This window comes from Eumetopias jubatus, unplaced genomic scaffold (genome assembly GCF_037043125.1).
Source record: "Eumetopias jubatus isolate StellerSeaLion01/CBP00866 unplaced genomic scaffold, mEumJub1_p1.0 scaffold_3, whole genome shotgun sequence".
Taxonomy (NCBI): Eukaryota; Metazoa; Chordata; class Mammalia; order Carnivora; family Otariidae; genus Eumetopias; species Eumetopias jubatus.
In genome coordinates this window covers 21,880,904-21,893,086 of record NW_028274809.1, presented here as the reverse complement: position 1 = coordinate 21,893,086, position 12,183 = coordinate 21,880,904, and the positions used below count along the sequence as shown (strand labels likewise).

Here is a 12,183-nt window from a genome sequence, read left to right as displayed (position 1 = left end):
AAACTCCATTATGGAGTAACAATTTAGCAGTTCTGTCTAAAATTGAAGAGGTATATTCACAGTATTCAAATCTAAATTAATCTAAATTCGTTTCATTTCCACATGTTAACAAAAAAGATCTCTCCAGACAATGATGACCAGTTTAGTGACATCTGGATTAGGGTTACTGGATAAAATATAGGACATTCAGTTAAACTTGAATTTCAGATAAACAACAATAAAAAAATTTTAGCGTAAATATGCCCCATGCAATATTTGGGACAGACTTACAATAAAAAATTAATACGGCCTCTTGTTTTATTTCCTTGGTAAATCTGGAAAGCCTATTATGCATGGTAATGTTTTAGAAGTACATTTTTAAAGTTCAAATAAAGGGCAATGCTAAATATTGAGATCGAAACTCATTACAGGATTAAGGATTGTGACTTATGAAATTTTCTCCACCCTACTCCCCCCTATTCAGAGGACAAAACCCAAAGACATAGGAAAAAATACATATACATTAAGTATGCTTACACAAATCCTGGAAATCCATTTCTAGTAGGGATAATAATATTGACAATAGATCCTCCATGCTCTTTCATCCAGGAGTTGTAAACTGTAGGAAACAGACCAATGACAATCATATGAAATAGTGACATGACTCTCTTCTCATACACTGTCCCAGCATCTTGCTTGCTATTTTAAAATTTTAATTTACATTTCCTTTTTATAAAAAGCCTGATTGAATATAATTGACATACCATGAAACTCATCCACTTTATAAGGTGTACAATTTAATGATTTTTAATAAATATACAGTGTCATGCAACCACTATCACAATCCAGTTTTAGAATACTCCATCACCCCCAAAATGTTCCTTTGTGCCCATCTGCAGCCCAAGCCATCCCCATGCAAACCCTCATCTACTTTCCATTTATATAAATTTGCCTTTTCTGAACATTTCATATAAATGAAATCACACAATATGGGGGTTTTTGTGTCTGGCTCCTTTTACTTAGAATAATGTTTGTGAGGTTCATCCATGTGGTAACATGTATCAATAGTTAACTTTTTCTTGCCGAATAGTATTCCAGTGAATAGATATGCCATATTTCATTTATCTATTAACCAGCAGATGAACATTTGGATTGTTTCCACTGGTGGGGGATGATGAATACAAAGTGTTGTGTAGACATATTTTTTTTTTAGATATTTATTTGAGAGAGACAGAGAGAGAGAGAACGAGTGCACAAGCAGGGAGGAAGGGCAGAAGAGAGTGAGAAGCAGACTCCCAGGGAGCCCAACACAGGGCTCAATCCCAGGACCCTGGGATCATGACCAGCTGAAGTCAGACACTTAACTGACTGAGCCACCCAGGCGCCCCTGGACATGTTTTTATTTCTCTTGGATAGATGCTTAGGGATGGAACTGCTGGGTCATATGGTAATTGTATGTTTAACTTTTTAAGAAACTGCCAAACTATTTTCCGGTGTCTCCACTATTTTACATTTCTACCAGAAAAGCATGAGGGTTCCAGTTTCTCCATACTATTATTGCCCGACTTTTTTTATTATAGCCATTCTAGTGGGTATGAAGTGATATTTCACTGAGGTTTTGATTTGCATGTCCTGAATGACTAATGACTAATGGTGCTGAGAATCTTCTGATGTACTTATTAGCCACTCATGTATCTTCTTCGGTAAAATATCTATTCAAATCTTTTGCCCGTTTCTTAATTGGTTTGTTTTCTTAACATTGAATTATAAGAGTTCTTTTTATATTTTGGAAACAAGTCCTTTATCAGATGTGATTTCTCCCAGTCTATGGCTTATCTTTTCATTTTCTTAATGTTGTCTTTTGGATGTTGTCTTTGAAGTATTTAATTTTGATTAAGTCACATTTATCATTTTTTTTTACTTTGTGCATGGTATGCTGGACGGTGTATCTCAGGACTCTGAGATCCTTAAGCCAAGGTCATAAAGATTTTGTCCTTTATTTGCTTCTTAAAAGTTATACAATTTTACTTTTTGCATGTGGATATCCAACTGTCCCCATACCATCTGCTGAAAACACTATCATTTCCCCATAGAACTGCCTTGGCCCCTTTGGCAAAAATCATAAATGCAAGGGTTTGATCACAACTATAAGGGTTTAAATTTGTCCAAAAGATCTATACATCTATCCTTCTGCCAGTACCACGTTGTCTTGAAATCAAGAAGTATAAGTCGTCCAACTTTCCTGTTTTGCCAAACTGCTTTGGCTATGCTGAGTTCTTTGCACTTCTACATGTATTTTAGGATCTGCTTATCAATTTCTGCAAAAATAACAGGGACTGCATTGAACCTACATATCAATTTGGGAAGAACTACCATCTTAGCCATATTGAGTCTCCCAATTCATAAACATTGAATGTTTTTCCATTTAGTTTTTTATCTTCTTTCACTTCTGTCACAATATTTTGTAGTTTTTAGATACAAGTCTTATCCTTCTTTTGTTAACTTAATTCTTTAAGTACTTTCTTTTCAATTCTTTTTTTTTTTTTATGGGGAGACAGCGGGAGTGGGGGTGGGGGGTGGGGTGGGCAGAGGGGCAGAGGGAGAGGGAGAAAGACTCTAAAGCAGGTTCCACACCCTGCACAGAACCCTACACAGGACTCGATTTCATGAGAGCTCATGACCTGAGCCAAAATCAAATCAGACACTCAATTGACTAAGCCACCCAGCCGTCCCTCATTCTTTAAGTATTTTAACCTTTTCAAAGCCCCAATTGATATTTAGCCATCAACTCTATTCATACAAATCAAGACAATGTCAGATATGTACCCTCAAGATTCACTTCAATAGAAATCTAATTTTTTGAATGTAAAGGCCAGAGAACAATGCAAGACCTATTCCTATTAAAAGCTTAGACAAAAATAAGAACACGTTCCCAGTATTACTTAATGCTTTCCAGTGAATTTCTTACCAGTGCTTTCCAGTGAATTTCTTACCAATTCATAATATATAACAGAAAAAGGAGGTAAATCCACTGGAAAAGAAGACATAAAATATAGTATTTTGGGGCTCTAAGACAATTCTTTCATATTATTTTCACATTGTTGAAACTGGGATATGTTTTACAGTTGGTGGCTTCTTAAGATACCAATAATACTGTTTGTACTTTCTTAGTAGTATATAAAATGATGGTGCATTTCACCAAAGATACATTGAGTGTATCTTTGACTCAATGAAATACATTATTTATTTTTAGACAACATGATTGTGTAGCTAAAACATCTGAAAGACTAATTTCAAAAACTGTTAGATAAAGATACAAATTACTAGATAAAGCTACAAAATCAACTTGAAAAAATAATTCTTCCATAAACCAACAATAATCTAGCTGAAAATAATTAGGGACAGAGTCCATTTAAAAAAGCAGGAGTCAGGGCGCCTGGATGGCTCAGTCAGTTAAGCATCTGCCTTCAGCTCAGGTCATGATCCCAGGGTCCTGGGATCAAGCCCCACATCAGGTTCCCTGCTCAGCGGGGAGTCTGCTTCTCCCTCTCCTTCTGCCCCTCCCCCTGCTCGTGCTCTTTCTGTCTTTCTCAAACAAACAAAATCTTAAAAAAAAAAATAGAAGGAGTCATCCAAAATATCTAGGTATAACCTTAGTAAAAAAAATATGAGAGGGGCTCCTGGGTGGCTCAGTCAGTTAAGCGTCTGACTCTTGATTTTGGCTCAGGTCTTGATCTCAGGGTCATGAGTTCAAGCCCTGTGTTGGGCTCCATGACCAGCATGGAGCCTACTTAAAAAAAAAAAAAAAAAAGATTTGCATGACAAAAACCACAGAACTTTGCCAAAATATATAAAATAAGAATACATTAACAGAAAGATGTGCCATGGTGCAGAAATAATATTTCAACATATTGTCAAATTATTGATAGGTTGAACACAATTCCAATCAAATTCCCCACCAGGATTTTTGAGGAAAAAACCTAAATATAAAATTCATCTGAAAGAATAAAAGGTCATGAATAGCCCAGAAAAGTTTGGAAATGAAAATAAATAACTATGTGCCATATCAAATATCTAAAAAAAAAAAAAAAACCTTTAAAAAAAGAAAAAAATAAGTTTATTTAAATTACCCTACACAGACTTTCTGCTTCTGGTTAAATAGTACTTTATATTAGAACTCTGAAATCAGGGGTGCCTGGGTGGCTCAGTTGTTAGGCATCTGCCTTCGGCTCAGGTCATGATCCCAGGGTCCTGGGATCGAGCCCCGCATCGGGCTCCCTGCTCATCGGGAAGCCTGCTTCTCCCTCTCCCACTCCCCCTGCTTGTGTTCCCTCTCTCGCTGTGTCTCTCTCTGTCAAATAAATAAAAATCTTAAAAAAAAAAAAAAGATGTTAGGGGATATGAATCAATAGGCAGATGAAGAAATACACTGGGCAACGTCCTGAACAAAGAAGCTTCTGCCTCTGTAGAGCTTGAGACTTGACAGGGTGTCCCGTGAAAGTGTTCTGATTTACCAACCCTGTACTTTTATGTTTTTATGGAGGCCTCAGTACGTAGTTCGGACTGATTAAATCACTGGCACTGGTGACTGAGTCAACTTTTAGCCCCCTCTCCTTTGCCTAGAAATCAGTAGATAAGACTGAGGTCCAACTCTCATCAAGGTTGGTTCCCTACCAACTAGCCCACACCCATCTTTACAGGATTTCCAAAAGTCACCTCATTAACATAAACTCAGTTGTGGTTGAACAGGACTTGTTATGAATAACAGACACCCATTTCACCTGTGTGGCCCTGAAGCCTTTTCAGGAATTAAGACAAGAGACCAAATATTATAACAAAAGATTCTCCCATTGCTCTTATTGCTCAGGAAATTCCAAGAGCCTTGGAAACTATGAACCAGGAACCAGAGACAGACCAAAATATATACTCATTACAAATCACAACATCACAGTCTTTAATGATTATGGAACTACCACGTTATCCCTGACTATCTACCTGGACTTTTTATGTGAGGGAGAAACAAACTATCTTATTTAAGTTCCTGTTTTTGCAATGGTCTCTACACTGAAATAGCCAGCCACAACGAATATAAAGCTTTATACTACTAGTTAGATAAAGCTGAAAGCTGGGAATGTCTGCAAAATTTTGACTTAGAGATATTCAGAATATAAAGCCTAATCCATATTAGGGAGAAAACCCTTTGGGTTGGAATTATACTCGTTCTGTGGTTTTCATCATAAAAATGTCTTTGATAGTTTTTAACAAAACACTTGAGTTACTCAACCTCAGGAGTTGAATGTCACCACCTATGAAATATAACTTCCAATCCAATGATATGCATGCATGCTAATTAGTTGTTAGTCAGAAAGAATGTGGACTCTGTCTGGCATTCTCCCTGAAGATTTGACAAGTTAATGAAAAGTCCCTTACAACAGATTTAACAGATTCATTTCTTTAAAACTAAGTGTGAGAGTTGTTTTTTTTTTAATTTCAGGAACAACTTTGTAGCTATATCTTTGTACAGATTCATAATAATTTTCTCATGATAAATTCCTAGAAATAAAATTATAAGATCAAACCATACCCATATTTTACAAATATTGTCAAATTACTATCCAGAAATGCAACAATTTACATTTCTGTGTTGAATGCGAGTAAATCAGGGTAGTACGTGCTGCTGACATGGGAGTTTCTGAGCCCCCAACAATTCTCTTTCAAGATTCTCTATGATCTAGGGGCACCTAGGTGGCTCAGTCGGTTAAGTCTCTCCTTTCGCCTCAGGTCATGATCTCAGGGTCCTGGGATCAAGTCTGGCATCAGGCTCCCTGCTCAGCGGGGAGCCTGCTTCTCCCTTTCCCATTCCCCCTGCTTATGTGGTCTCTCTCTCTCTTTGTCAAATCAATCAATCAATCAATAAATAAATAAAATCTTTAAAGAAAAAAAAGATTCTCTATGATCTTTAAATAAAGAATCTTGACTTTTTGGGGTACTGATCATACTCACCTGCTTTGCACATGTAGAAGGTGCCTGTCAGGTTGGTCTCAATCACAGCATGCCATCCCTTTGCACTGATGTGTTCTGTAGGAGACGTGAACTGGCCTCCTGCATTGTTTACCAAAAAGTTGATCTTACCATAAGTATCTAAGGTGGATTTGACCAAATTGTTCACCTAAATAAGAATGTTAAAAGTAAACTAGTTAATAACCTAACTTGCTACTTGGACTGACACCTAACTCTAGGAGAAGAAAGAACTTGCAGTCTGTCACAGTAAATGGTATCAGTAACAGTAACTGCAATCAGGTTAAAATTAACACTAAGAAATGACTTAAAAGGGGCACCTGTCTGGTTCAGTTGGTACAGCATGTGACTCTTGATCTTGGGGTTGTGAGTTCAAGCCCCATGTTGGGTGTAGAGATGACTGATTACTTAAAAATAAAATATTTAAAAAAAATAGAGAAAAGAAATGACTTAAAGGGGGAAAGGCACAAAAAGTAATCTTGCTTAGACCACATCCTTGCTTAGCTTCCTTGTTTCTTTCCATCCCCTCCCCCTGGAGGTAATACACTCAATAAATCATTAGCAAAAGAATTTCTTTTACGGGATCTGCTTCTAGTTAACCTCATCCAAGACAGCCACCATAGGAACATCTGAAGCACAGGTTTAGGAACCACTCCTGTAAATAAAATGAATGAATAAATGATACAGACATTTTTGCATTACCTCCTCTTCTTTGCGGATGTTGCATTTTATGGGAGTGACCTGAGCCTGGTTGGTGGGGGGCAGGCTGGCCTTCAGTTCATCTGCAACAGATTTTAATCTATCAAAGTTGCGAGATGCAATCACCACACTACACCCTGAAAAGAAAACAGTCCAAGAATAAGTAAATGTGCTTTCACTGGTTGTCCAAAAAAAAAAAAAAAAAAAAGGTCAGGAAGTGTTTCATGTGTACCCATAAAAAAAATGAATCAGGACTTCTGCCTCTGGTTAAGATGGACCATCAGTAACTGAGTTTACCCTCCAGACCAAAACTGGTCTGGACTAAAAAACTGGTCAAAGTATAATGCAGGATGGTTTTCAGGCACTGGACATGGTAGCATGGCACAGCGATCTCAGAGAATGGAGACAAACAATGTGAGCCCTGTGATCATTCCAGCACAGGGAGGAGGAGGAACCCTTTCAGACCCCCAGGAAGAGATGAAGTTGGGAGTCCAGGGAGGCCAAGACAGCACTGGAAATAGTATCCCAACCAGGCAAAACCTTGTTTGAAGGGGCACTGGGTAAAATACTCAGAAGGGCATGGTCTCAGTAGTGAAGCAAAATTAGCCCTAGATGAAAGGCCGTTCAGGTCAACATTTAACATATAAAGTATCAAACTGCTTCCAAGTAACTTAATAACGGAAGTAACAACTTCTGTGATGCAATTAACACAGAACAAAGCTCAAGAATATTTAAATGAATATAAAAATAACCAGCGTCCAACAAGGTAAAATTCAAATGTCTAGCAGTCATGTAAAGGAGCAAGTAAATACAACCCATAATGAGGAGAAAAGTCAGTTAATAAAAACAGAACCAGAAATGGCAATGATGATATAATTAAATAAACCAGTGATAAAGAGAAAAATATTAAAAGTCTTCCCGCGTTTCCTCATTAGGTAATACACATAGGATGGATTCATTTTAAACACAACTATAAAGAATTCCATAGCATGTTTCCACAGGTCTCCTTGTTCCCTACCTCGAGCACGTTATCTTTGATTCTAAGTCTTCCCTTTAGTTTACAAACAGTGGTTTCATCTTTCAACGTGTCTCCAGCATTTCTCAGAAAGAACTCTTCCTTTTCCCCCGCGGTTTCAATGTCGCCCACATGTACAGAATCTTGGCTTGGCAAGTCCACGTCTCCCAGCCCTGCCTAATACCTCCCGGCTCCCGACCCCAGGTCACACCGGTGTGTGTCTCTGCGGACCTAGGATCTAGGTAGCCTGACCCAGGGGGGCTGCTCACGTACCCAGCTGCAGGAGCTCTGTCGCGATGGCCTTTCCGATACCCGTGGCCCCGCCAGTGACGATGGCCAGTTTGTGCCGCAGCAATCCGGGCGCCAGGAAGCTCTTCCACTCGCCGCAAGAGCCCATGTCGGCCGAGGGCCTGAGTCCGGGAAGCGCAGAGGTCACTCAATCTCTGCGGCCCTCCTGGTGCGCGGGACCAAGGGCCCTGCCCACGTGACCGCCGGGGGCCCCGCCCCGCCCCCCGCCCCGCCCCCCGCCCCGCCCCGCCCCGCCCCCCGCCCCGCCCCGCCCCGTCCCGTCGCCCCGCCTCGCCCGGTCGCCCCGCCCTCCCGCCGCGGCAGGTTCCCATCCTCCCGGCGGACGGCTGCTCCCCGGTGACGGCTGCTAGGCTCGGTCTGGATCCTCTGCCAGACTTTGTCCCCGGCATGTGTAGGTGAGATCCCTTGTTCGTTGGGGTTTTGTTTTTGTTTTTAAATTTCGAGGCCATTGTGGGGACCGGAGGAAGGGAAGCAGACAAAAAGCGGGAGCGTGCTCGATTTCTAAAAATCCTCAGTGCTATAGCTCTCATGGTTAATTAAGATGAATTCTCCAGGGCATCTGGGGAAAGAGAGGCTGCGCACGGGAGCCGTACTGCGCCCGCCCGCCGCCTCGGACGTCGGGAGATGCTCTGGCTGCAGTTGTGGTGCGCCTCTGGCTGGGAAGGAAAGGGGCAGGCTTAGCTGAGGGGGAATAAACCTGGCCTCCAGATCCTTTCCGCCCCTGGAAGGGACGCTGGGCGCTGAGAGGTGTGTGTTTGGGGGGGGGGGGGTAGGGTGGAGGAGGGGAGGATGCAGTTGTCCCTTTCCCCGCCCAGGAATGAAGGGAAGAGACTATCTTTACCAGATTTGAGATCTAATCCATTTCAACCGGGCTGCATAAACTGATGAATCCGAGGGTGTGTGTTTCATGCAAGAACGCTAATGTAGGTGTGTGAGATCCTATCTTCTAGTTCATTCCTTATGTAGGGAAGCAAGCATTCTGAGGATGGGGGGGAATTTCTCATCCGCAGTTTGATGCCCAGTAGCGGTGAGTTATTATTCAGATTCTCCTCCATATTGTTCATCTAGCTTCATACTGTCAACCCACCAGAAAGAGCTTACACCTGGACTGGCCTAGGGAGACTTGGCCTAAGAATTTGGCAGATCTAGGGAATGTGGGTGGTGCTGTGGTCTTAACAATCCAGGGAGGATGCTATTTCTGTCTGCTGTCAAGAGTACTGTATTTTCCCCTACAAGGTATTAAAATGATGTAAAAGCAAACAAATGCCTTCATTCTTTTGTTGGGCCCACCCACCAGCTAGTTACTCACAAAGTGAATTAGAAATGGGTCTTGTTAAAAGTGGAATCAGACATCACTTCCTCTCTGATCTTCCATCACCTTACCCTTCTCTGATCTCCTTTAAGAAATACTTGCCCTGGGGCACCTGGGTGGCTCAATCGGTTAAGCATCTGAGTCTGTTTCGGCTCAGGTCATGATCTCAGGGTTGTGGGCACGGAGCTTGCTTGCGGTTCTTTCTCTCCCTCTCCCTCTCCCCCTAACCGCCCCCTACCCTCCTGTGCTTTTTTCTCTCTCTTAAAAAAAAAAAGAAAGGAAAGAAAGAAAGAAAGAAAGAAAACTTGCCCATCTATTTTTGTTGATGACAGGTTCCAATCTATACTCATTAAAGAAAGGAAGACATCTCTTCCACCTTCTGCTTCCCATTTGCTAGATAAGAGCTTTGAGTCCAGTGATAAAGTATTTTTTTTTAACAGGATGAGAAATAGTGACTCAGTTCTAAGGGCTTTCTTATTCCAGAAAATTCCGTGCTTTCTTGAGAGCAAAGAACACTCTAAGTTTCTTTTAAAGATACTTTTATCAAAGATATAATTTAATGTGGTTGTGATCTGGTCTAGACCTGTGGATTCACAGAGCTCTGCCAGGGTGGGTCAGTGTGGGCCTGGTTCTACTGTAGCCTTTGTATGGCAGCTGAGGACTGAGGGATTCTGCAGTCCTCCAGTGAAAAGATGACTGGGCTGGCTTTAAGCAGGTTTTGGCTGCTGAGTATGACAAAGAGCCATTCCTTGGCTGCAATGAAGTTACAGTCTGAACAGTCAGCAAGGCTCTTTCTCATAGTCCAGAGATTCTGTGATTCAGAGAGATGTTGGGGTCTCTTTGAGAGATCCCTTAAAATGAAAAGGCATGTGCTGTTTGCCCCGTCTCTCTCGCCTCAGTCAGGGTTTGAAAGTCTGCTAACCCCAAAAGCCTAGAGGTACGGCAACAGAGACTCCTTGTTTCTAGATTTTAATTCTGGTTCCTGGTTGAGTCATCACTTCATGAGGTATCCACGCCATGCTACGTTGATGTTCCTTTGGCCGAATCAAATGCTACCCTGCACTCTGCATCACTGCCCCCTTTGTCCCAGGGAAAAAGGCATCTCCTGGGCCAGGATCCTTCCACACTCCCACTCTGTCATACCCTATTAGCACAGACTCCCTTCATCTTCTGGGATGTTCTTGCTGCTCACCCAGCTTCCCACCCCTCCCCCACTCCATCTGCCTGGTAACTTCATTTTCTTCCTGCCTCAAAACAGCTGCTGGCTCATACTGACAGGGGCCTGTGAGATTCTCAACATTCAGCCTCACTGAGTCTTGGTGCTAGAAGAATGTCAATGAGGCATCTAGCCACCCCCCACACCCCCACCTTGAAGTAAGAGCAGTTCGGAACTGAACCAGCTCACACAAACAATTCCATACCACATGCCAGGTGCTGTTCAAGGCATGGAGGATACAATACAGTGGACAGTACAGTTAGCTATCCTTGCCTTTTTTTTTTTTAAGATTTTATTTATTTATTCAAGAGAGAGTACACGTGCGAGCATGAGCAGGGGGAGAGGCAGAGAGAGAAAGGGAGAAGCAGACTGCGGAGCAGGGAGCCCAACACGGGGCTCCGTCCCAGGCCCCTGCGATCATGACCTGAGCTGAAGGCAGACGCTGAACTGACTGAGTCACCGAGGCGCCCCTGTCCTTGCCTTTGTAGAGTTTTTATTCTAGCATGTAGGTATGACGGGAGTGGGAATAGGGCCACCCTTATTCCCTATAAACAAACAAAAGATCAGAGAGTGAAGATCCAATTTTACAGCTCTTAACAATATGGAGATGCTCAAGTTCCTTGTAACCCACTACCCTCGCTACCAGGAACTGTTTCCTTTGTAGACAAGCCAGATGCTTCTAGATGATGAACCAGGCTCAATGTGAGAGCCTTTCAGGACAGGTAGGTTGAGCAGTGACAAAGGAGATGCTGCTCACAGGACCATGAAGGAACAGGATGCAGTCTAACTCATAACGAATTCACAGCAACTGGCTAGAGGTTGGGAGTTTTAAGTTGCTGTTCCATCATTGCTCCAATCACTGACATCAGCCCGGGCCAAATTCCCTTCCACCTTTACATTGGTGAGACTGTCTTCCTGAGAGGGGCTAATGGTGATTTTCGGTGGTTAAAATGGTAAGCATTTTATTTCCTTGCTGGCGTAGGACATCTCATGGTGGTAAACCACAATGCTATTGGAAGAGTATGGCCACCTCAGATAGGTGATATGTGGCCCTTTGGGTGACAGATACACAAATGAGAGAATTGAAAGAGCTGTAAGGCAGGAGCAAGGCACAGTTCACTGTAGCAATAGTAATAGTAGTAAGTTAACTTGAAAATGATCATACTCTACCCTTCCAGCCCCAGTTCAGGTTCCTTGGAAGAGGGAGATGTGACCATATGGGTAAAGGTACAAAAAACAACTCTGGGGCACCTGGGTGGCTCAGATGGTTGGGCGTCTACCTTCGGCTCGGGTCGTGCTCCCGGGGTCCTGGGATTGAGTCCCGCATCGGGCTCTCTGCTCCTTGGGAAGCCTGCTTCTCCCTCTGCCTCTGCCTCTCTCTCTCTGTGTCTCTCATGAATAAATAAATAAAATCTTAAAAAAAAAAAAAAAAACTCTGGGGGGAGTGGGGAATTAAAAAAAAAACAAAAACAAAACAAAAAAACCAAACCCCTGATTGTTCTGAAATCAATGGCACAGGGCACCATATGATCACACCTGATGCAAAGGATGCTGGGAAATGTTATCTTTAGGAAGGAAGTCATGTGACCAGCAGAACCCTCCATTATTGGAGGAGAAAATAGATAGAATTATACC

The 12,183-nt window shown here is 42.1% G+C and overlaps 1 protein-coding gene across 2 annotated transcripts in view; it reads right to left on the bottom strand.

Moving 5' to 3' along the window:
• The window catches only part of PECR (peroxisomal trans-2-enoyl-CoA reductase), a 29,310-nt gene extending 21,118 nt beyond the window's left edge, over window positions 1-8,192 (bottom strand). For both annotated transcript variants that reach the window (XM_028112113.2, XM_028112114.2), the window contains exons 1-4: window positions 7,985-8,192; window positions 6,700-6,833; window positions 5,983-6,148; window positions 517-598 (exon numbers count right to left, since the gene is read on the bottom strand). In XM_028112113.2, the coding sequence (XP_027967914.2) occupies window positions 517-598; window positions 5,983-6,148; window positions 6,700-6,833; window positions 7,985-8,108 (506 nt within the window). In that variant the 5' untranslated portion in view covers window positions 8,109-8,192. The remainder of the gene's footprint in view (window positions 1-516; window positions 599-5,982; window positions 6,149-6,699; window positions 6,834-7,984) is intronic.
• Window positions 8,193-12,183: the final 3,991 nt, after the last annotated feature.